The sequence below is a fragment of the Embiotoca jacksoni genome, unplaced genomic scaffold, assembly GCF_022577435.1.
Source record: "Embiotoca jacksoni isolate LCO1_2020_lvr unplaced genomic scaffold, fEmbJac1.0.p SCAF_20, whole genome shotgun sequence".
NCBI classification, from domain to species: domain Eukaryota; kingdom Metazoa; phylum Chordata; class Actinopteri; family Embiotocidae; genus Embiotoca; species Embiotoca jacksoni.
In genome coordinates, this window is record NW_027185341.1 from 1,938,964 (window position 1) to 1,962,925 (window position 23,962).

Below are 23,962 nucleotides of genomic sequence, written 5' to 3' on the forward strand. Positions count from 1 at the left end.
AATGGCCAGAGAAGTGTTTTTGAACATTTTAAACTCACAGTAAAGTCGACCTTCGATTAGCATATGATATCACGAGTTGCGACCATAAATATGTTTTACGAGGGCACTGTGACCTTTGACCTTTAGCCACCGAAATCTTATCAGCGATTCCTTCAACCAAATTTAATTCAAAGACGCTCCCTCAAGGTGTTCCTGAAATATCCCATTCACAAACGGGCGGGTGAACAACCTGCCAGCACAGAGGTATCAAAATCACTAACTTGTTTTCTTTCAGGTGAATGAGCTGCAGGAGCACAAGGACATGTTCCTCTATGTTAGCTTTAATCAATAATGCGAGCCACTGAAGAGGACGGAAACAAGTGTAAACATGATTTTATAAATCAGGCCATGCAATGTGATTCTAGGAATATGACGGTGGTCCTTGAGATGTTTTGGGACAGTGTTCTCAGACAGTGAAAGTCACTGAACCACCTGAATCAAGATAGCTGTTTGTTGATTTAAAATGACCAAAATGTAACTCTTCTCACAAACCTTTATTGAATTAAACTATTGATCAAAGTCATCAGTTTCCACCATGTGCTGCCAGCCTGTATGATTTTGCAGGGGGCTAGCTGTTAGCCTGCAGACCGGCAGTGACAAAACCTAAAAACCATGAACTGATGTCAGATGTCAGCAAGCAATTTGTCTTGCATTGTAATTCTGCTGGAAACCAAACACATGAAAGTCAAACAGTATCATAGACTTACTGTTATCGCCACCTGCTTAGCTGCAAGTGTCTTCATCCTGTAGGTGATGACAGATCTTTGTCTCTGCAAATATTTCTCATGTTTCAGAAGAATTTCCTTCAAAACAAACACAGGCCGAAAACATAAAACAATAAATAGGAATGCAGGTAACCAAGAAATAATCATTTTAAAAAAAAAAAGGCAGAATGCGGTGAGTCAACAGTGTCATTGAAATTTCTTCTTCTTCTCTTCTTACGTCATTTGTGGCCTTCCCACCGACCTTAGTATTCATTTTCTGTCCAAAAGTGCAGATTAAACTCCACTAACCAGTGACAGCCCAGCCACACGGGCTTTTTATAAGCCTGTCACAGAGGTGAAGACTTTGTCATCAGGGAGGGGGAGAACAGGGTGAATATCAGCCACCCACTGCCTCTACTGTCCTGGTGCTCTTCCAAGCATGTGCCTTGTTTTATTTATTATAGACCGTAAATCTAAATTTTGAAAACACGCAAAAGGTCTCAGGCAGAGAAAGGACAACACATGGGCAAATTGTCTGACTAGTGGAGGACTTACAGTATTTCATGTCCTACTAAACATGAAGCCCATAAGAAAGCTATAAATACTAGCCTGACACTGACCTTGATGTGTGTGTGTGTGTGTGTGTGTGTGTGTGTGTGTGTGTGTGTGTGTGTGTGTGTGTGTGTGTGTGTGTGTGTGTGTGTGTTCTCGTGACCCACATGCACATTTGAAGGAGTTTGTGACGTTTTCGAGACCTGGGTGGTACTTTAAAGCTCACAGACAACCCATATATGGCAATTTTTCATAGTATCAAGTGCATGTGAGTGTCTGTTGTGTCCTCACCCTGAGAAAGTTAAATCAGTCTAGCTGATGCCTATTTAGCACCAGACAAGATGCTCCAACTTGAACTGCAGTCTGAAAACAAACTGCTGATGTGTGTCACCACACCAAAGTCCAATTGAAAATCAGATACATTTAAAGAAACAGTTTTTCTTCATGTTTACTAACTTCCAAGTTTACTTCATCAACTCCTCATTTACGCCTTGGTTTACGTTCCCATTTCCTGATTTAGGTAGAAAGAAACAAGTAAAACAAGTAGTAAATAGGGAAACAGAAAGTTAACCACTAAATATATGGGTGACTATGAGGGAAATGGAAGTAAACCACGAAACGACAAGGAAAGGAAACAAGGAAACGGAACAGGGTAACAAGGAAAGGAAAGGAAACTAGGAAATAAGGAAACAAAACAAAGAGACAAGAAAAGGAAAATAGGAAGTGAAACAATGACACAAGGACATGAAATAATGGAAACAAGGAAATGACATAAGGAAACAAGGATAGGAGGCTGACATGAGTCTGTCAGACAAAGCCCAGCCAGAGTCACTGGAGCTGGAGGAGAAGGAAGAAGAGAGCAGGCTGGATGGAACTCCATCCAGCTCTCCTTTTCCTCTCTTCCCGGGCTCCAGCCACTCTGACTGGGCTTTCTCCGAGGGTCCTGGCTGGGGTCCTGGCTGGAGCTCCAGCCAGCCTGCGCTCTTTTTTCCTCTCCCCGGGCTCCAGACACTCTGGCTGGGCTCTCTCTCTAGCAGCCTGCGGGGCTCTGGCTGGGTGTGACGGAGCTCCATCCAGCCTGCTCTCCTTTGATTTCTTCTTCACAGGGTCCTGGGGCTCTCTCTGGCTGGGTCTTTTCAAAGTGCCAGAGTGCCTGAAATTTTTTCAAAGTGACAACATTGCTCTATTCCTCTGGAGCTCCATCTGGGCTTTCTGCTCCCTCTACTAGAGTTCTACCTGGGTTTTCTGCTCCTTCTCCTAGGGCACCTGGGCTTTTTCACCCTGCCTCTACAGCTCCACTGGGCTCCCTGCTCCTTCCTCTGGAGCTCTGCCTGGGCTTTCTGCTCCTTCCACCAGGGCTCCACCTGGTCTTTCTCCTCCTGCTACTGGAGCTCTGACCCTCAAGGAACGAAACAAACAAAATGAAACAAGGAAACGAAACAAGGAAAGGACATAAGGTTGTGCCTCATTTCCTTTCCTTGTTTCTTTGTGTCCTTTCCTCCTTTCCTTGGATCATTGTCTCCTTTCATTGTTTTCCGCTGTTATCTGTTTTGACGTTTTTATAACACGTGATATAAAGGAGATGTCGCAGTAATTGTTTTATGCCAAGAATGATACACTTGTTATCCATCTGTTTTAGTTCAGCCATGACAATCTCTTGGAGTTGTGACATATTAGCCTGTTGTGTTATTTCTTATAATGTCAAAAATAAAAAAGAGTGAATATGTTCCCATTTTTTTCAGGGGATATGAGGTCCCAAAAGAACTCCGCCTCGCATTCTAACAACAGAGCAGTCAGACATTAAGGAAGATTGAACCGAGGAACCAGAAACTCCAGTTTCTATCTTGCTGCTGTTTTCCTGACACTAAACACAACCAGCTTCCTCGTGTGGCAACATTTGGTGCTCAAGAGAGCGAGGTGAGCAGAATCTCTGAACAGGTGCTCCACTGGTAAGAATATTATGATTTTGTTTTATTGGAATTTCCCTAATTGTTTATCTGTGATGTGACACAGAATTGAAAGTGTATCCACCAGCAAGTGTGTATCAAATTGTGTTTTAATGTTATTATTATTATCAAAAGGGTCTTTACATGCTTATTATTTGATTAACAATAAGTCTGAGGATTATTTTTGCAGCGTTAAAATTCCTGCACCTGTAACTTAACACGGCTTTTGTTTGGGAATGAGTCTATTTTTAAACCGACATTGTTTAAAAGGTTAAAACTATGTTTATGCTGTTTTGAAGCGACACAGACTGATAGATGTCTATTTTCTTTTAGGTGTGGTGTCACGATGCCTAAAAGCCAGAAGAGTACAGGTAGTGTATCACATCTAGAAAATCGGATTTATGGTTTGATTTTTGGTGCTTGTGGGTATTTACTGGTATCTTAATACTGTGTACGGTGTGTCAGAAAACCTGTTTATTAACAGCTGATCTCATCAAGACACACTCGTTGATAGTTTTAAGGGGAATTTCATCAATCAAGCCTTTTTTCCGACTAAGTTACTTTCCATTCTTGATTACATGTTTCGTCTCCACCATAAATACTTTGCTGGGTTTCCCAATAAACAATAACGTGCAAATAAAGTTGTAGATTTCTGTAAATAAAAACAAGGATCACGAAACAATAGGCTTTTCTTTTTTCCTCAGGCATTAATGCGGTGTTCTACAAACTAGCCTCAGATACGACTGAAATAAGATCTGGATACCTGCATAAATCTCCTCCCCTAAGCCGGTTCAGCACAGAGGTAAAAGACGTAGCTCAATGGGTGCAATGTATGAAATCTCTTTGTAGGTTTTGTTTTTATTACTACATACCATTATTTATTTGATCATGTTTCACTTGCAGAAATCATGGAAGAAGCGTTTTTTTGTCCTGTTCAAAATCAGTGAGCAGGACCATCAGCTCATGTACTTCAAGAGCCCAGAAGAAAAGGACAAGCCACTCGGAGTCATCAACCTGTCCCAGTATGTTCTCTTTTAAGAGTCACCTCTAACTATACAAATCATTTGCAATATATACCGATATTTTCTTCCCAATACAATACATCAAAACCATGAATTATTTAATGACTAATCTGATGCATTGATGCAAAGAATATAAATGACACGATGCAACGTCTGTCTACTGTATTCCTCCATCAGTATCTCACTGTTGCGTGTGAGCCCTCAAGATCACCAGAAATGGGGATGGATCCAGAAGAACTTAAAATGCTCCCCCTCCTGTGTGCTCCACATCCGGGCCAATGGCCGGGACTACTTCCTCATCGGGGAGAGCTGGTCAGTCTCGTGGTTTTTACAGGCTGAGATTGAATTTATAAATCCATTGCTAACTTTCAGGAATTTTACCACACTGTACCATAAAAGTTCCAGACATACCAGACTCAGTCTGTTCATGTCTACTCTACACAGGAACTTTGATAGCTGTGCCTAAGGAGTGATTGGTGTTGTGTTTACTGACTGTTGGAGTAAAGAAGGCTTGGATGAGCACCCAGCAACCCAAAAACCTAATCAAAAATCTCAATTCAAGGCTCCTCATCAGTCCTCTAAAATTTCATCAGTGCATTTTTCAAAATACAGTTTAATCACTTCAAGTGGCCTGAGCCGCCATTGTGTGTGTGAATGGCTGAATGGGAGGTAAATTATAAAGGATTTTTTTTAGAGCACCAAGGTAAAAAGATGCTCAATAAGTTTACACCATAATAGCCATATTAATTCTATATATGTTTTTAAAAAGAGATTGGTTTTAAATGTATTTTTCATTAATGTGCAGGAAACAGTTCCAATTTAAAAAAAAAAAAAAAAAAAAAAAAAGATAGCATCAATCTGAAAGTCAGACCATGGTTGAAAAAAAATTCAGGCAACAGCTGGGCGGACTCGTCCCCCTCTCGGGGCCCTCGCTGACATTTTCACAGCACCTCATAAAACACTTCCACCTGCCCTGCACACCATTTACTATTTTGGGAGTTCAAACAATCAAAAGAGAAATTATGAAGCTGCTTTCCCCTTTGTTAACAGTCTATTACCTGATAATGGCTTTGCTCGCACTAAATCACTGCTTAATGTTACTGTTTCCTCTTTATATTTGATTTTGGTATTGAATTTTAATTAAATGTGGACACCATAATTGGTGGAGTCTAAAACTGACCTTTTTAAGTGCCTTCTTTCTGTTCTAGCGAGGAAGTGGATGGCTGGTTCTCTGCCCTGTTTGACGCAATGGAAATCCGGCCACATAAATTTCTCAGTTCAGAGGTACATTTACGTCTTACTTCTTGATCATGTTTTGCAACAGCTTGTGAGGAGAAAGCATCGCCCTCATTGCAGCCACGATGTTTACTTACCAAAGTCACTGTCACTGATAATAATGATTTGACCCTCCTATAGGACATGTCTCATGGGCAGAATATGATTGAGGTAAATGTTTAAAGTCTATTCCATTTTTCTTAGCTGCTGAACACAAACTATATTTAAGGAAAAGTTTGACATTCGGGGAAATGTGCTAGGCTCTAATCAAAGGAGCAAAAAACACTTGTCTATTATCTGTTCAAGTATTTTTTTGGTTCAGAGAAAGCAGCAGAGGCTGCAGCAAGTAAATACTCCAGGCTAATCCCCTGCAAATCAGTCATTTGTTGCCTTATCTTTGAATGGAGCCATGCCAGCTGTTTCCTCCTGTTTCCAGTCTTTGTGCCAAGCGAAGCACATTAATTAAGCGTGATCCAATAAGTTGCTTTCTCCTTCTTTCACTGACTCTCAAAGTCCAGAATTTGTACTTTAATATGACTTTATTTCCTGTTACTGAGCTCTTCCTTCATTCTCACTCGATTTGATGCTTGGTCAAAATCCACTCAGTTGTCCCCTAGCAAATCCAACAAGCAACCACCACCTAGTTTTGTTTATCATCAGTTACCTGAAATATATTTCTTCCTGTTTAACCAGGTTATTTCATACCCTCTTATGCGGAAACAGACTTCCGTGGATCTGCTTCAAACGGTTGGTCAACAATACTGCAACTAAAGCGCTGCATGAATTTGGCAAATCTTTTATGAATGCATGAATCCTGTCAATCGTTTGTTCTTTGTTGAGTGATTCCTTTTGTGCAGGGAAAGACACATTGTGTGTGAAACGAGAGTATATCCTCACTTTTTTCTTTCCAAATTTATTTCTCAAGCATGAACAGATTCCCATGTTAGTGCTGTTGTTGCCATCTCCTCTTTATTTCAGTACGTCTTGTGTTTTGGTTAATGTGGGTTTTTTTTCAGCCAAATTCAAATCGTACTTCAACACAACTCTATGCCAAGTATAGAAAACACGTGAGCAACAGTATGGAGCTACCGTTTTTTTTTTTTCTTTTCTGTTTCAGGATTTTAATGTGTGTCTATTCAGTACAGTGTCAGAATTTTAGAACGATAAATCGTCCTCTCCCACCCAACATCTCAAATACTGTTTCACTGGATACTGTTAGATCACATCTTCTAATAGATTTTTCTTAACAAGAAAAGTAGAACCTGTCAGGGACAGTAACATGAACGGGCTGTAAGCAACACATACACTGCACATTTTCTTTAGGATTTTTTTTACTTCTCTACAAAGAAAACTTTATGTTATCACAATAATGTAAACAGTCATTACATAGGTATTTTAATGTGGTTTTTTTTGTTTGTTTTTTTTCATCAGCCGACGCTGAAAATTCGGTCATTATCTGATCCATCCTCAAACGCTTTGGATAATGACACTGAAAAACCAAAGGTGCAACATCTAAACTTTTACAGAACTCATTACAGAACTGGACTTGCCTCTTGTTTTTACGGTGTGTCGTTTTGCTTTCTGATTGGCTGGCAGGATGAAGCATATTCCAAAAGACGTGCATCTGAGCCTGTGAATATATACGACTATCCAATCGCTTTTGCAAGACCAGCAGTAAGGCCACAAGTAACAATACTATACTTCAGCCTACTATACTTTTGTTTCCAGTTTGTGATTATTTGTTTTGTCTTAAAAATGTCAGAAAATAGACAGAAATTGTGCTCTCCCAGAGTCCCAAGTGGACATCATGAAACGTTTTGACCAACAGTCCAAAATCAAAAGCTATTCAGTTTACTCTCATACATGACAAAGTAAAGCTTCAACTCTTTATTTTTGTACTTACGTGCTACAGTAACTAAGAATATGACTAATTTTCCCCATTTGTTTGTCTTCCAAATGTCATGAATTAGGTCGTGGAAAATGGTGCAGTGTATGGCGAAAGCATGGAGTCACCGTGAGCATTAATTGTTGTTTCTCTTTGTCCCGGAACAAAAACACATTCCATCCACCCACACTTTATTGAACTGACGCACGTCTTAATGGCGGCCTTTTGTGCTGCAGTATTTAATGTTGTTTGTTTGACCGCTGATTTGAATATTTATCTCTTGCAGATATGAAATTATGACGAAGGTCAAATGTGATGAACAAGCCGCTCAGGCAACGTAAGTTTTAGACTTATAGTCATCGATGGCCGAAATAATAAACAAAATTAAAAAAAAAAAAAACGTGTTTCCAAATAGTGATTAATAATTGCTGATTATTATTGAAAATGAAAGCAGACCATTATCCTGAATGCTTTCAGGGACCGTGAAGTTGAGGAGGTTAACGGGGGCACCCTGATGAGGTCCGTCACTCAAGTCTTTAACAAACTGAAGACCCAGATTTCCCCGCTGCCCCCATTTGCTGAGGAGACGGAAGCTGAAGGCAGGTAGGTCTCAGATAAATCGCAGTGTGGTTGTTTCCTTTTGTGACTGTGCTGTGTTTATGTCTGACGTTTCCTTTTGTCACTGGTGTCGGTACTCTTTGTGCAGCTCTTTGTGACATGTTTGTTCGGTGTCCTTGATACCAAAAACAGCTGACTCATCAGAGGTAATTGGCCTCATTGGCCCGTCCAGTTAGATTTATGACAAAAGTTATTTTTACAGCACGGAGCTGTTGACACTTCAAGATAAGAATAAAAGAAAGCCGCCATTTCAGAGCCTGTTTAGCAACTCTTGTGCTGGACTTGATGAAACATATCTTTTCACCTCATCAAAGAGGCTGCGAAACCTGGTTATCTTTGCAGATTTGTATACAGCTGAGCCATTAACGTGTGTGTTGAGATGCAGATTTTGGATAACGGCCTTGTATAAGCTTTACATCTTCAACATGTTGTTTGTCATGCTGTTTATTGTGGCTTGCTTGTGTGCTATGATGCTAATCCAAATAAAAAGATCAAATAATTTAGATAATCGATCAAACTAAATATTTCTTGTTGACTCAATGTCTGCCCCCCTGCCCGTTTATGTTGTTTCTAAATTTAAAAAAAAAAGATCGGCTCAACCATAAATCGGAAAGTTTCATTTAAATGAACAAACTAATCATGTTCAGCATTTTACGTGGGGAAGAAAACAAACATTGTTTTTCTTTTCTCTTTGAACTGTATTAACTATTTGAAAGTGACAATGTAACTTTCTCTAAAACAGCAGACACTTTGGCTGCAAGTGGTAAAACTCACCATAATAATATCTAACATCTGCCTGCATTAGCTAAAAGTAGCCACCTAAAGTCCTAATGGGTATGACTCAACTTTTCATTTAGAAAAGGAACAAAGGGCTTGTTATCCCTTAACTTATGTTGGCTTGCATAAGTGCATTTTAAAAACAAACAGCACATGGTTTCATAACCTCATCAAATTCAGTTCATTGCATCGAAGCTTGAATAAGGTCTGCCAACAGGAAGCAAAATACATTTTCTGTCTGATTGAGTTGACTCTCCCCGAAACTAATCTCGATGCAGCAAGGCTGTGAGGCCCTTACAATACTAACAAGTGTTCAGCAAGTGTTTAAATCTCACTTTGAGTCTGTGCGGCATGTCAGACCTTCTGTTTCCCAAGGAGAGCAGAGTTTACCCAATCGATTTCACCTTCGTGTTTACGAGGCCGTTGTGTTTATCACCAATACCACCGAGTATCAGTAGTTCTCGCCTGTTCCTTCTATCCGGTGCCATCATCTCCTGCAGCTCTTTGCTTTACTAATTTGATACGATAACAAACTGTGTAATAATTGTGCAGGACACACTGATTTCTGGCCAAGTGTGGTCGACCGCTGTGCGGCCACATGAAACGAACATCGTCTCTACTCCATTTTGGCATATGGGTCGAAGGACTCCTCTCTAAAGTGCCTCTTAATTAGAATTCCTCCACAGTGATTTGGGAATTATTTGCTTCTCCCATGCTGCTTTTATGAACTGTTTAAAGAAATCTCAAGACATCTGATCCTCTTTTTGTGTAACTGAAAGAAACTTATTTTGTTTTTTGGCATGCACAATATTCTCCATGAACCATTTCTTCTACTTTTATTGCTGTTATTTGATGTCACAAGAGCAAATGAGAGCAAATTTTGTCCATCCCGGGCCTGTAGTACAATGCGAGAATCGTATTGTAACATGTTGTAACATGTATGTTATCTGCCTGTGAGTCAACCCCACCAAATCCACATTCAGATGGTTTTCTTCCTCTGTATCATTGTGTAGCTTTAGATTGTGTACTCAGCATAAAGCGTTGCGTGATACATGACAGCCTCTTTGTAATTTATTCCCTCGGTCTCTCCAAGCTGTCTCCTGGTCTTTTGTTAGACATCAACCAGAAATATACCAGTGATTCTTATCTGAATGTAACTGAGACATGTACCGTGGTCGTGCTGTTTCTTGGTTTTACAGAGAAGAACAACATCCATCTTCAGATTCCAGCAGCAGCTCCAATGACGACGGTGCCACCTCTCCTGTAGAGATGCTGGAGATACACAATCTGCACACATTGAAAAAAACAAGATCCATGAATAGGTGACATTATCTAAATTCCTCTGACCCTGAATCAGAAAATAACTACCAACTAGGATGACAAGGCAACTCTACAGCACCATTCAGACACGAGACAATTAAAAGTGATTTACAGGGGCTGGGAAATACATTAAACATAAGATTAAGAATTTTTTTTTTAATTGCATTGGAGAGAAAATATAAACAAGGCAGTTCAAAGTGCTTAATGGAGGCATAAAACTACAAGACACTAATATTGTGGTTGCATATTTAATTTACTGGAAATCAGCAGCCAACAACAAAGTTTAAGGCCCTGATTTAAATGAAAAGACAGTTTTATTCAGGTGTTTAGGTGGCTCATTCCACAGGTGGGGAGCATTTGTTTGTGGCCTTTTTCATTTTAAATATACTGACTGTGCCAGAGACATTTTATTTGATGATCAGCTGAAGCTGCGAGTTATCAGTAGTGGACAGAGACATTCGAACCTCCCACTGTGGCACCGTCTGTGCTATCCATGAAGTCATAGTTACAAAAGACATCAACACATCTCGGGTGAATCAGTGCCACAGCCTGCGTTGACATGATGTTGGACTGGCTAGAATGGTTTCTGGAGGTTTATGCATGCATGTGCTTACCGGCCACATCCTGAGAAGAACAAATTAATCCAAACTCTTAAATTGGTCTTGGCTGACCAATTATTTTACCAAAACTATACTAAATGGAAGGTGACACAAACAACATATTTTTATTAGAAGTGTCATCCCGGTAGAATTTACTCACTTTAAATTCTGTACAAATTAACATGGAGGTGTCAAGATTTCGACGAGATTTCTCTATTGCATTGAAAAATATGTAGGCTCTCAATAAATAAAGCTTTTTTTGTCTTTTATTTTTCTCCAGTCTGCCAACATTTGATCCCGAGGAGAGAGATATTGAGGTGAAGCAGGCCGATTTGAAGAAACACCTCACACTAACAGAAGTGGAGGGAAAGCCAAGGTAGGTTTGTCACAAAAGCAGGACTGCATAGTTATACAAATACATAATACATTCTTAAATAGTTGCCCACGTTGGGTTGCTTTGATCCAGGCGTCTGAAAAGGCTAAACTAAAGGAAAAATATCAGATCAAATGCACCACTAATCCATTAATATCAATGAAAAGACAGAAACCGCAGATGTATGTGCAACATTCACTCCTGTCTGTTGTGCAGGTTTGCATTCATCCAACAAATCATAGATTCCCTTTGTCTGAGAAACACCATTGGAAAAGTCTCAATTCTTAAAAAGGCTTAATGTTGCGCTGCAGGAGATGTCTATTCATTTGAAGTGGATGATTCAGACCGACCGGCTGTATTGTGGGGAAGTTTATACATTCGTGCAGAGATTTAGGAACCGTTCTTTGCATTGATTTGTTTGATAACACAAAATCCCTATTTTCAATCCCTGTTAGCCGAAGAACAAACATGCACATGCTTCTGTGGCACAGCACAAACACGTTTGGCTTTATGTTATATTAGACTCATTTAAGCTGTGATAAATTGAGTTGTTATTGTGTTATGTTTTGGGTTCTGTCTGTATAGTGTGTGTCTGCGCTGGTTTTAATAGATGTTTATAAAGAGTCACAGAGTGCATCTGAAAGACGGAACGTGCGTTTGTGTGTCGCAGTGTGGCCGGTTGGACGGGACAGACACAGACGGTGTGTCTGTTCTGCAAAGGCGACCAAATCCTGGCAGTGAATGACCTGCACGCCGGCAGCGTGGAGGAGTTCAACACGTATATCAACAAGTCACTCAAGGAAAAGGTACATTCGCCAACACCTGAAAACATTATCAGGGTCCATGATTTAGCTGTTTGTAATCACACATGCGCTCCAGGTGAAAAGACTGATCTCTTTTCAGGTGAAAGTGACCATCCTGCGTCTACCTGGACGTCAGCGTCCGCAATCTCAGTGACGGACTCCAAACTGACCATTAGAGATGAGACATTTATTTCTGCGTGTCCGCATGATGAGGTTTGTACCTTGTGTTGACCGCTTTAGACAGATGACAGTATTTTCCCCCCTCGCCTGGCCACTTTTTGTTGATCACTCACTTTATCAGTTTACTTAGTTTAAACGAGCTTAAAATCTAAAATGAAGGATTCAAAATGATTTGAACAATTTTATACATTATATGTAAATAGTATGTTTATTTGTTCGGCGTGAGAGTTTTGTTCTTGGTGTATTATGTTGGAAACTGTAACTGTAGATAAGATGCTTATTCTCAAAAGTTGCCACAGAAGGAAACAAAGAATGATGTTTTACCGGAACGTATTTCCTTAAAGCGCCTCCATGGTGCCTTGAGTCATGTCATTCCCGCAACACAAGCCCTGGGGCCCTGAGCCAAATCCGTCTGCGAGATCAAATCAAATTGTGTCAGGTTGTGAAGAAATGGTGTAAATATGCAGATGATTGCTATATTTCACCTACTCTGTCTTAAAACAATCGCATTTGTACATTGAAGGTTCTTGTACTCAAAATATGTTACCATTTTAAAGCCACACATAGAACAACGGAGCCACAGGGAAACTTATAAAGTCCCTAACTGTTAAAGATTTCTGGTAAAGGAGAATGTGACCTGATGGGGATTTCTGTAAGAATGCTCATGTTAGTAACCAAGTGTGTCATTGCCCAGAAATGAATTTGCTGTCAGCCCGGTATGTGGAACCAATGAGGAAATTGAAGCCGTGCCCTGCGAAGCTTCTTGAATGCAGGTAACCGGGTAAACATGTTTGTTCAATATCTTTGTTATGTACACTGAGATTTGTAACTTTCCTGTTTCTAGATTTTCTTAGTGACGTAGGAGGTAATGACACAGGTATGTAACGGAGGCAAGATAGTTTACATTTTAATGATACAACTTTTTTATTATCCAAATTGACGTCACTGAAACAGTAAACTAGGATGTAATAACCACAAGTAGTTGTAAATAATTCTAAAAATAAAACCACACATTTGGAGAAAAATCTTTTTCTGTATTATGTTCTGTAAAAGGTTTTCGTATCCAACAAGTTGTTACACCAATAACAATATATCTGGCCATCCCTGTACCCTCTAGTGGACTGGTGGGTGTATTACACGATTTGCCATGATATTGGGTGGATCTGTATGATAGTTCTAGTATATTGGTTAGGAACTAGAAGAGTCCTTTTTCTCATTATGTCAAATGACCAGTGTCACTCCCAAGGAAAGGCAACATCAAACAAACACTATGACTAAGGCCTGTTCACTTGAACGGCTACAAATCATTGTCAGTTTTCTATTTTGGTTTTAAATCATGTCCACAAAGGGCAATGGCAAAGCTCGACTTCAAGCTCCTGACATCAAATTACCATATTATCTGAAACTGTTAATATTCAGACAGATCTTTTCCCCACGTCATCGTATGAGCCTGTCTGAGGATAGTGTTTCCAGTTTTAACGGAGCTGTTGAACAGATACTGGGTTCTGACCAAGAACTTACACAGCGCATGTATTCTATAAGGCAAATTTTCAACTATGATTGTTCAAGCCGTGCCACATTTTAACGCTCTGTTACAATTGGATGCGTCCTTTGGGGAAGGTAGAGCGAACCTCTGTTGTATTGCGCCCACAAATCTCTGTGTTATTTGTAAAATGCTTATGCATAAATGTAAATAAAAGAACTGAACTCCAAATGGCCTTTTCCTTGGACAGAGGAGTGATAAACAAGCATGACATAAATTCAGGGGAATTGTAAGAGTAAGCAACAGAATTCAAGTTGAATTACTTAAGTCCACAGAATTGAATTTGAGTTTCTTATCTGAACCAAACTGCAAATTCAAGTTAAGCTTCATCTTGATATTTCAAGAATTAAAGAAGTGAAATGAAGTCAACTGTAGACATTCTGTCAACAAAGCATTTTGACTAGCGTCATAAAACTCCTTATTGGTTCATTGTTATATCTACTAAAGCGTAAAGCGGGAGCCGATGGGCATCTATTGATAAATGTTGGCAAGGATTCAGTATCGTGCTCAGCAGGGTGGATGCTTGAAGATGCAAGGACACATAGTTAGTTTCCCGTTTCATCTTTCCTCCCTGCAGGCATGCAGAGCAGCGCTTTAAGAATTAATACTTACCCTAACCGACTTAAAAAAAAAAAAGACGGATATTTCAATATTTATGCCATTAGAATTCCAAAGACGTTTATAGAGGCATCCCGTTCCATCCAATGTAGCAATACTTAATACATATACGTACGAGGCGAGAGGTGGAATGAAATACCTAGATAATTTAAAGAAAAGTCATTTCAAAACGGCAATTTTTCTTTTTAATCATTCACATTAGTGTGCCAAAAACGATAGACTCATAAGTGATGGAACCTTACAAGAAGCTGTGGTGTACATAAATATCCCAGGTATCTCTTATGCTCCTTTTATGCAGGGGTTTAATGTGGAAATCAATTTGTAGGATTAAGATTGTGGAAATCACCGGGCGCAATATATGTTGGGAAGCTGCAGTACATCAAACCTATTCATGGTGTCGAGTCTAGATTTGGACATTTTTCCCCAATCTGCCCCCCCCCCCCCCCCGAGACTGAACACACACACACACACACACACACACAGACAGACATTTCGGGCAGATAAGTGGACTTTGTTTGACATGAAAGAAGAAATCTTGCCGTGACTGTGTGAGAAGCCTGTTTCACAGAGAGCCATATCTGAACCACACGTCTCTGCCCTCTCAGAGATAAACTCCTGAAAGATCTGACGGCACGCTTCAAAACAAGTTTGGATTTTCAAAGCCACTACGCAACAGTGGTGGCAGTAATCTGAAAAACTCCATTTGGGCAAAAGAATGTTTAAAATATATTTATTTTATTTAGCATAAAAGAATAATGCACGAAACGCAGACATTGAAATAGGAATTGCGCAGTTTCATAGCAGCACTTGCAGTATTATTACTTGCAGTTATTATTACTATAGTATGTTTACAGCTTCCAGAGTTATTTTAATTCAGGCCGTTGTGTATAAAAGTAAAATTTGTTTAAGTACTTTTACAGATGTGATGAATCATTAATGCATTAATCATTAATGCATTTCATCCGCACCTACTTCATCATAATTGTTTGATCTACATCAAGTTGACATCGAAATGCCATTGTTATTAATACAAGTGATAAAATGAGTAGTGTTGAAATATATTCGTTCAGCACTACAGCAAGAATGTAGTTAATTGGCTTTGTTCTGCCTACTAACAAGCAGCAGATGTATTATAGAGAATACCGTTTGCCCATAAGTTACAGTTCAGCTCTGGTTTATGTGAGCCACTCACGGAAACACATCTCCATGGCCTTCCTGCTGGCCAAGCTGCCGTTGTTGACCGTAGGGATGATCTTTAGGGGCTGGAGCCACTGGACAAATCGCTTCAACTCCAGAAAGCTACTGTGTTCACTGTATGGGATTCCTGTCAAAGACACAGAGGGGTTGCCATTATTATTAACCCACATATTGGCAGCGGAAAAAAAAAAAAGAGATGTTTGCTTTCTGACAAACAGTTGAAATGTAGTGGCAGTGGTTTAGAACTGGACCAGGGGATATTTCACACGACCTTCTCTTTCAAGCAGCTTTTATGCTTTGATACTTTTATCCCCAATTTCTCCACGAACAAAACATCGAGCTCGGTGATAGAGAAGGGTTTTGGTTTCAGGTAAAAACTTGACAGCAAGACAGATGTTTAAAAGGTACGGGGGGGGGACCAGTCAGACAAGCAACAGGGCAAGTCTGACAGGAGGGACCAGATGTGCAACGAAGCTACTCGCAGGCTCAGACTGCTCCCCTCCGAGGGCACAAGGCAAATTTCAGATACCGAAACAAAAACACTATCAAATGACTCACTTTTGTCGTTTTAATGAAAAATAGAATAAGACTGCCACAGAAAGCTGCTGCCTCTCGTTTGTCCTCGCGTCATCCCTCCACAAGTGTGATTTCCCCTCTGCTTTAAAAAAGATCGAAGCCTTCTCAAGTATATCGTCCGTCCTCCCGCATGCTGAGAACAATATTAGCAGCAGTAGTAGCATATGGCTGGGACGAGCGGGGAGGAGGAGATAAACACAAGGCACAGAGAGAAGGAGCACAAATTGGCTTCCGCCTGAGCGACACACAAACTGCTGAGGAGAAAGAAATGATGAGTGTGCGTCGTAGAAGCCTCCAGCTGGTGATTGTAGGTTTACAAGAGCAGATGGCTGCTGATGGATCTATTGAGAACATGAAACGGGGGAGATGAGCGGGGGAGAAAAAAAAAAAACTTGGCTAAAATCTGCAATTGAAAATCAAGTCATGACCCATTTCAGCGACGGGTATTTAATGCTAGACTGTTGTCCACATCTGAAGATACATATTTCAGATGTTTTCTGTTAATGTTCTCATGTGATTTACATTTCTTATCTCTTCTGACAGACAACAAAGAACCAAAAAAAAAAAAAAAATCTGTCAGTAAAAAGGGTTTGTGCGCACCGTAGATGGAGATGTTGCCGCTGACGTGAGGCTGAATGTCTGCCATCGATTCCACCTGCTGGCTGAAGGTCCAGCCTGTCGGCTTGAAGGCCACCAGCTGATCGTACTGTCTTGAAAAGCGTGCCAGGTAATCCTGCAGTTTCTACAGAGGAGAGGGGGGGGGGGGGGGGGGTGCTCTTTTAATGACATCATGCTGTTGTGCCCCATCTTTCTGCAATGGGTTAATGAGTATAGAATTAGTGCCACCGTAGTACATAGTTTATTTTGGTTATTGTTACCCATCATTGTCTGTAATTTCTTTATATATTTATGTTATTATACAAGTCACGTCTGCCCTGTGCCATTGTTGTTTACGAAGCCTAAAAAGCAGACATAATTGTAATCTTTCTTTGTATGTTCCAATGTTCAATGCTAATAATTAGCTCTTCTTCATGAGGTATATCGCTTATACCATAAAAGTAACATTTTTTTTTGTAAATTAAAATGTCATAATTGAGACAACTGTAATTGTACTCCAAAGATCCAGTTCATAAAAGTAAGAAAAAAAATATCGTAAAAAAAAAAATAAAAAAAAAAAAGATACATTTTTGTCTATTTAGAATAGAAACAAAACACAGTTCAGGTTTCCTTGTTTTCTTTGTATTTCTAAATCACCAGCTTCCAGACATCTAAAACCAGCCATTATTTTTCATCAACCTCTTGTTGCAAACATAATTTTCAGCTCGAGCCTAATCCTATTTCAGTGTGTCTTGTCCACATTATAAGTAGCTCTTCTTGATTACAGCCTGCCGTCTCTGCTGATAGGCCACACATTAAAACCTAAGCTGCTGCATCCATTTCCCCTCAGGTCAGCCTTTCTGTGCCCAGTGAGGCGTGAATTGTACCGACTGGGACTTATCTGTGCCTACACAGATGGCAAATTTAAGCGCCTTGGTTCTTCTGGAGCCGCAATATGCTTTTTTTTTTTTTCTTTCTCATTTCTTTGTAATTAGCGTTCCCTAATTATTTTACCTCCCGTTCTCCGTGTTACCGTCGGAATACATTGGCTCACGGACTCGGAATAAATAAACTGTCTCGGGTGTTTAATCTGACGTGATATATTTGCTTGGTCTTTCACTTTAAATCATTGACGTACTTTGTTTTGCCAACAGACAATAGAAAATACTTTTGTTAATCTTCAGTTAATAGAAAACAAGACTGCTGCACGTACTTTGAAGGTGAGTTGCATCATGGGCAGCACGTGGACCTGGCCCGCCTTCCAGTCGGTGGTTATACTTTCTCTGATTTGCTGCGACTCCAGACAGCACATGGTGTTGTATTTGTCTCGAGAGAGGCACACTTTGGACCCCAGGGCCTCTGCCAGCGCTACAAATGAAGCAGAACCGGGTCTGTGTAGGAACCAGGATTACAGCAGGACAACTGTGTATTTTTACTTCACCAGAACACACTGTACAAATTCTGCAGGCTGCAGATGCATTTATAAAAAAAAAACGAAAAAAAAAAACAAAACTGTTGAATGATTCAGATTAAAAGCAAAAATGATCAGAATATATTGTATCACGTTCCCTGCCTTGTAAAATCTCTAAATGTACAAATGGAGTAACAGAGATGAGCACAGTCGTACAGCCAGTTGAATCAGCCGTCTTCTTTTTCTGATGTAGAGCTTGTTGAACCAGTAGTGATTACACAATGAAACCAGGCTGTTCCCTTTCTGTCAATTCAATGCTGGATTTTTGAGTACTTGACCATTACGCATGTGTATTACCAGGACTGTTTGCCCACACGCGAGGACAACACATACCGAGTGGCTCGTTTCTCAAAACAGACTAATCCGCAAATTCTTCCCCGCCGCTCCGCTTCCATTTCAATACAGACGTAACATCAGAGGACCTTTCAGTGACAGCAAAGATCAGCTGGTGAGAAAAGGCTACAGAAAAATCCACTTATCTTACCATTAGGTATAGAAACTGTTTTACTTTGTGTCCAACAGTTTGTGTTGGCAGCTTTCCCTTTGTAACACATCACAGTAATGAATTATAATATTGCATTATGCGCAAACAATATCAACCTCATAACCGAATTTATTTTGAGTATCATCACTCATCGTTATCCAAGTTGAAATGGGCAGACGGTGAATACAAAGTAATGCATAATTTTACCCGTTTATGAAAGGATTTAGGGAACAGATAACTTGTTTTGACAAGATTAACATTTCTATTGATATACTAAAAGCGATCTGGCTTATTTGAGGCAAAATATCTTCAGTATGGTCACAAAACTCTCCTTCAGACACGTACCCAAAAAGACCTTCTCTTTCCCCACAAAGTAGGATCCACACACCACAAGTGTTCGTGGGTTGAGGGTCACCAGTTCAAAGGCTGTGCTGACTGCAAAGTTGATGGCCTCTTCCTGTCTGGGGAAGGTGTACTCGGGGCTGCAGTAGCTACAAGGATAACAGAGGGTGGACAGAAAAGTCTCATTGCTCGAGCAGACAAAGGACACGGAGTTGCGTTCAGTCCCCGAACAGGAAGTAAACCTGAGCTGGGGACTGTAGCGAGAACTATCAAGCATTAAAATGGGGCTGTAAGTTTAGCCGGCATGGATTCACGTTATTCCCACTGACCGTCCAAGAACGGTGAAAATGAGAAGTACTCACGTTGTGTCCAAGTAGAGCGTCTGCACCCTGCAGCCGAGAAGCTCAGGGTAGGTCTCCATGGAGGGATCGGCTCTGAAGTCTCCGCAGTGGAGGACCGTCTGTCCATCGGGCAAGAAGAACAGCAGCATGGCAGCTCCTGGACAGCTGAAACAACAGACACAGACAGGAGGTGAAGCTGAAGGCAGAGCGGAGAGAAAAGCTGTGACCGAACTGACGGCAGTGATGATCTGCGGTTTTACTCAAATCAAAAGGTACAAAAAAAAAAAAAAATCAAAAGGACAATCTCAATGTGAAATTTTTTGTTTGCCTCTGTTAAGAAAAAGTGGGAAATACTGTGGATATCAAATTGTAGTTATCGAGTAGAGATTGGCCATCATGAATGAGCCCCCAGTTCCAAAGAATTGTTATCAAATTTCGAGCAGACCGAGTTGCTCTCAAAAGTCCAGTCTCCCTCAGAGACACAATAATATGACGTTTGCTCGGGGCTGCTTGAATTTAATATTGGTGGAAAATATTGAACAAAAATTTACGATTGCCTCAGTATCCTCTCTTTTTTTAATGTTTAATCATGTCTTTTATGAAAAGAATGATGGGCGCAACCTTTTCTCTGCTCGTTTAAGGATCTGTTGGACATCAATGTATATCTTTACGGTCTGGCTGTACTTGCTGCATCTGCGCAAAGTGGCTCCTCCGTCTCCATTTTTAACAACCGTTAACAAGCCTTCAGAACAACTGAGTGTGATCGATGTGATGCCAGTGGCCTGTGGCCGGTCCGGCTTTCTCACAATGAAGCGGTCAAACAGTGGGACCCATAAGTGGCTGGTCTGTGTTGACGTCATAGATGACTCACTGGTTGGCGTCCACGAGGATGACCTTGACTCCCTCCACAGTGACCTCGGTGTTCATGGGGAGGACATGGACGTACTGCTCCGCCACCTTAAGTTTGCTCTTCACCAGGTTCGCCGTGATCTGATCAGGGGAGGCAGCTGTCAGTCAACATCAGGGTGGTTTACTTGCACACAATGATATGAATCGAATTTTCTATTAAAAATACATATTACTCTATATGTTATGCAAGAACAACCTCCCACTGGAAGGAAAAAAAAAAAATAAAAAAAAAAAATACACTCACACAGCGAGAGACCCATTTGACAGCAGAACTTACAACACATCTAGTTTGTCTCACCAATATATTCTGACAACTACCTTTTTGTTATTATTAATAATTCTTACAGTTCTTTCGTATCCCAGTAAGATGAATTAGAAATGTACTTACACTGGAAATGAATTATATGTCTGTTAGAACTTGAAAGAGGCAACATAAAGTCCGAATGAAAAATGCATATGGTACTTATTTGGCTGCATACCAAAGTATATTCAGTTTATTGTTATTCACACACTGTAATCGGTGCTACAGTGACAACAAAGGGAAAGAGAAAGAGCAGCTGAAACAAAATTTCCTGCACGACTGTGTCCGAACCCCCGACAAAAGGTCTTCAAATTCTGATTACCTGCAATATGGTGCGAGCCATTGGCAAATTGGTATTCATAGCTGACGACTGCAAGCCAATTTTTCATTACTCCGAGTCAATGCAGTGCAGTGAGATAATAAATGGATCAGGTACTTCCTTCTATGAATTCTGTGGAGGAAAGCAGCTAGGCAGCTCTTTAATGAGTTGCAAATAAATAGGATTTTTTTTTTTTTTTTTTTGGGGTGCAGTTGAAAAAAAAAAAAAAAAAAAAAAAAAAAAAAGGGTTTTATCACTTTCAAATAAGTGAATCTCTTCCACAATACGGAAGAACTAATAAGCTTTTGGTGGCAGACTGCTATTTATTTGTTCCATGAAACTGCAGGTATATAAACTGACACGCCGTTCAGCTTTTTTTCCTGTATGAATTCGTAAACGGTTGGGTTTGTGTTCAGCAGTGAAACTCGAATTAAATCGGAGGTAAAAAAAAAAATCTACCACCAGGAAATATCGCATTCTCCAATTGCCAGAACTTGACTCACTCTGTTGCAGTAGATTGGGAATGTGGAGGTCTTGGTCAACCCTCCGTAGTGGTCCGAGTGGAAATGTGTTAGGAAGTAGGCAGTGATGCCCTCGATCTCTCCGTATCTAAAGGCGTCGATGGAAAACTTTGTGCCTGGGGAAAATATTACATACATCTGAGGTTATAAAAACACATAACAATCAACATTTAAATCTCTTCAGCCACGTGTGAAACACAGTCACCCACTAACCTGGAATCTTCTTATAGAACGGACAACGTGGGAACTCTACTTCTCCATCAGCATTGCATCTGTTCCACCGTCTTCCTCTCCATCCTCTCCGTCCTCTGCTCCCACCTCTCCCTGCCTCTCCTTGTCCATCCACTAAACTGCTGCCATTCGCAGTCTCCGCGTCCTGCGACGTACCTGCGGTTGCGTCGGCCCTCCTTCTGCTCGGGCCGTCTCTCTTCCGTCTTCTCCGTCCTGAGCTCTCACCGGCTGCTGGAAAAGAGGAGGTGCGCAGGTCGTTTGGTCCACCCTCAGCCGCTTTCTCCTCGATCGCTTTGAGGCCAAAAAACACCCCAATGTCCATCTGCTTGAGCCCGGTGGCCCGTCCGGCCTCGCCGTGGCCCTTCGGAGGCAGCATGCTTTGAGATCTTGGGATGGTGGGGTTTTGTGACGAAGAAGGAGGCGTGCGCGGTAGCTCTGTTTGAATACTGTTGATGTTTGCCAAAGGCAGGTTTTCTGAGCTTTGAAGAGTTTCTCTGAGGCGCTCTAAGACAACACTCTGTGGAGACTGAAGGTTAGCCTGGCTGATTTCCTTTTCACATGAGGAACCAGCCCTGTTCTCAGCAAACTGATTAGTGGGCACTAATGAGGAAACTGAATCCAGCTGTGTGTTTGAGGAAGACGGCTCCTTCGCTGGCATATTATTGGCTCTCAAATCGTTGGCTATGAATTCAGCAAAGAGCTCATCTTCACTTGAGAAGTTGTCACTAAACAGAACCATAGAGTCGTCGTTCTTGTTTTCAAATGCATCATTATTAAAAAGAGCTTTTCTACATTGATTATTATTGACTTCAGTCTCTGCAGGGGACTGTGAAAGAGGAGAGTAGGATATTGCATCATCAATTTCAGGGGAAGGTAATCCGATACAAGCTGGCTTTCCACCGTCTTCCTGGACGGGGGTGGATAAAAGTTCGCTTTTACTTTCTTGGGAAGCAGTGACCGACTTCTGGCCTTTAGAGGACGACGCCCAACCTTTCTTTTTCTTTAAATCTTCTGGGCCGGGAGAGCGCAGTAACAAAAGGCCATTTGTAAGTTTCGACTGAGGTGTTCCGGTGTGATTACTGTGAGGGGAGGCGCTACGACTGGGTAAGGCGGAGACACCGAGAGCGCTATTTTGCGAAGTCTCTAAAATACAGCCATCCATCTCAGTGTTTATCCGTCCTGGAAGACATCTGCGGCTGGTCTCGGCCTGCTGGGACAGACTGAGGAGGGCTGAGTCACTGTTTGCTCGACTGTGAGCCAGGGGCGTGTGGTTGAATTTCTTGTAATGGTTTGGAATGGTGGAGGAGCACTGAAGACCATCTGGACATTCTGTATGAACAGATAAATCATACACACAATAATTAGGTTTTACACAGCGGTGTGCAAAATTAGGAAAATTCAAAAGCACTTTATCGAAACAGATCTTCAAAAAAAAAATGTGAGGTGAAAGTTTTGGTTTATTTATTACTTTTATTTGTCAACAAACCAAATAGATGGGATGTACTATTTTACCTATTATCTGTAATATTTCAGACATTTTAAGGGTTTGCCTTTACTGAAGAAAAATACATTTCAAAAACACCACAAAATATAGTCCCCAAAATGACAATTAAAATCATCACTGCTGGGCCGTTGTATTTTATGTAACGCTTCACCTGCCAGTAGTTTTAATGTTACAGCTGGTCCTTACCTGGACATTTGTCCCTGGGGATGTCAAGACATTCAGCCACGTGCCATCTTTGAGACTGCACGACCAAAATGAAGAAAGGCATCTGACAGATGGGACAGAAGTCTCCAGAGGATGGACCCTCGGCTGCATCGTCACTTTGGACAGCAGGAGGTATGTCTGAGGGTAACCTTTGTGGCTCCAGGCGGCGACATTCATCTCCATCACCATCTGGAGAACAATCGCTGCTTTCAGCCGCTTTGCCTTTCGTTATCTTGTCACGTGACTTGCCAGAGACACCAGTGTCTTTCTTGGAGGTTTTCTTGTAAGCGCATCTTCTTTTAGTCACTGTTACAGTTGCAGACGTAGATCCAGGTCTCCTCCTCTTCTTCTCAAGAGGTTGGTACTCCCAGATGTCATTTTCAGAGTCGTCCTTCTGTGACATTTGTTATGAAACAACAGCTGATGTGTGGTACCATCCCGAGGTCATAAAAAACAACAACAACGTTACTACCGGCTAGTGGTAGATTCCTCAATAGTCCTTTGGAAAACTGTTGTTTCTTATAACTGTTAATTACGATGATGAAGACTATTTTTATTTTTATTTTTATTTTTTTTCCCCCGCTCGGACATGCTGGACGCACTTACCGCCAATGCGAAATAATGAATGTAGTAAATACAACTGGAGAAAGACAGCCGCACTTTCGTCACACGTTTTTTTTTTTTTTAAATGAATTACTTCTTCGAATTCAA

General features: G+C 40.9%; 2 protein-coding genes across 4 annotated transcripts; one reads left to right on the forward strand and one right to left on the reverse strand.

The window, feature by feature from the left end:
• Positions 1-746: 746 nt before the first annotated feature.
• dclre1a (DNA cross-link repair 1A (PSO2 homolog, S. cerevisiae)) lies at positions 747-23,950 on the reverse strand. Of its 3 annotated transcripts, XM_069155547.1 has the most exons (11): positions 23,234-23,950; positions 21,526-22,872; positions 21,295-21,428; positions 20,134-20,252; positions 19,284-19,427; positions 18,925-19,070; positions 17,838-17,992; positions 16,628-16,769; positions 15,447-15,578; positions 9,989-10,105; positions 747-842 (listed from the first exon to the last, which is right to left on the reverse strand). In XM_069155547.1, exons 1-11 carry the CDS (start codon positions 23,652-23,654, stop codon positions 823-825), a joined length of 2,877 nt encoding a protein of 958 aa, XP_069011648.1. In that variant the 5' UTR covers positions 23,655-23,950; the 3' UTR covers positions 747-822. The 3 variants fall into 3 exon arrangements, with proteins under 3 accessions (XP_069011648.1, XP_069011647.1, XP_069011650.1); XM_069155546.1 differs by lacking the exon at positions 747-842 and having other exon boundaries at positions 7,137-10,105; XM_069155549.1 differs by lacking the exons at positions 747-842; positions 9,989-10,105; positions 15,447-15,578; positions 16,628-16,769 and having other exon boundaries at positions 17,899-18,015.
• On the forward strand, positions 3,207-13,807 carry LOC138201942 (pleckstrin homology domain-containing family S member 1-like). The gene is made up of 15 exons (XM_069155551.1): positions 3,207-3,244; positions 3,575-3,612; positions 3,946-4,043; positions 4,145-4,263; positions 4,441-4,575; positions 5,472-5,547; positions 5,680-5,709; positions 6,232-6,285; positions 6,970-7,212; positions 7,509-7,552; positions 7,710-7,760; positions 7,901-8,026; positions 11,018-11,113; positions 11,781-11,916; positions 12,014-13,807. Exons 2-15 carry the CDS (start codon positions 3,588-3,590, stop codon positions 12,065-12,067), a joined length of 1,287 nt encoding a protein of 428 aa, XP_069011652.1. The 5' UTR covers positions 3,207-3,244; positions 3,575-3,587; the 3' UTR covers positions 12,068-13,807.
• Positions 23,951-23,962: the final 12 nt, after the last annotated feature.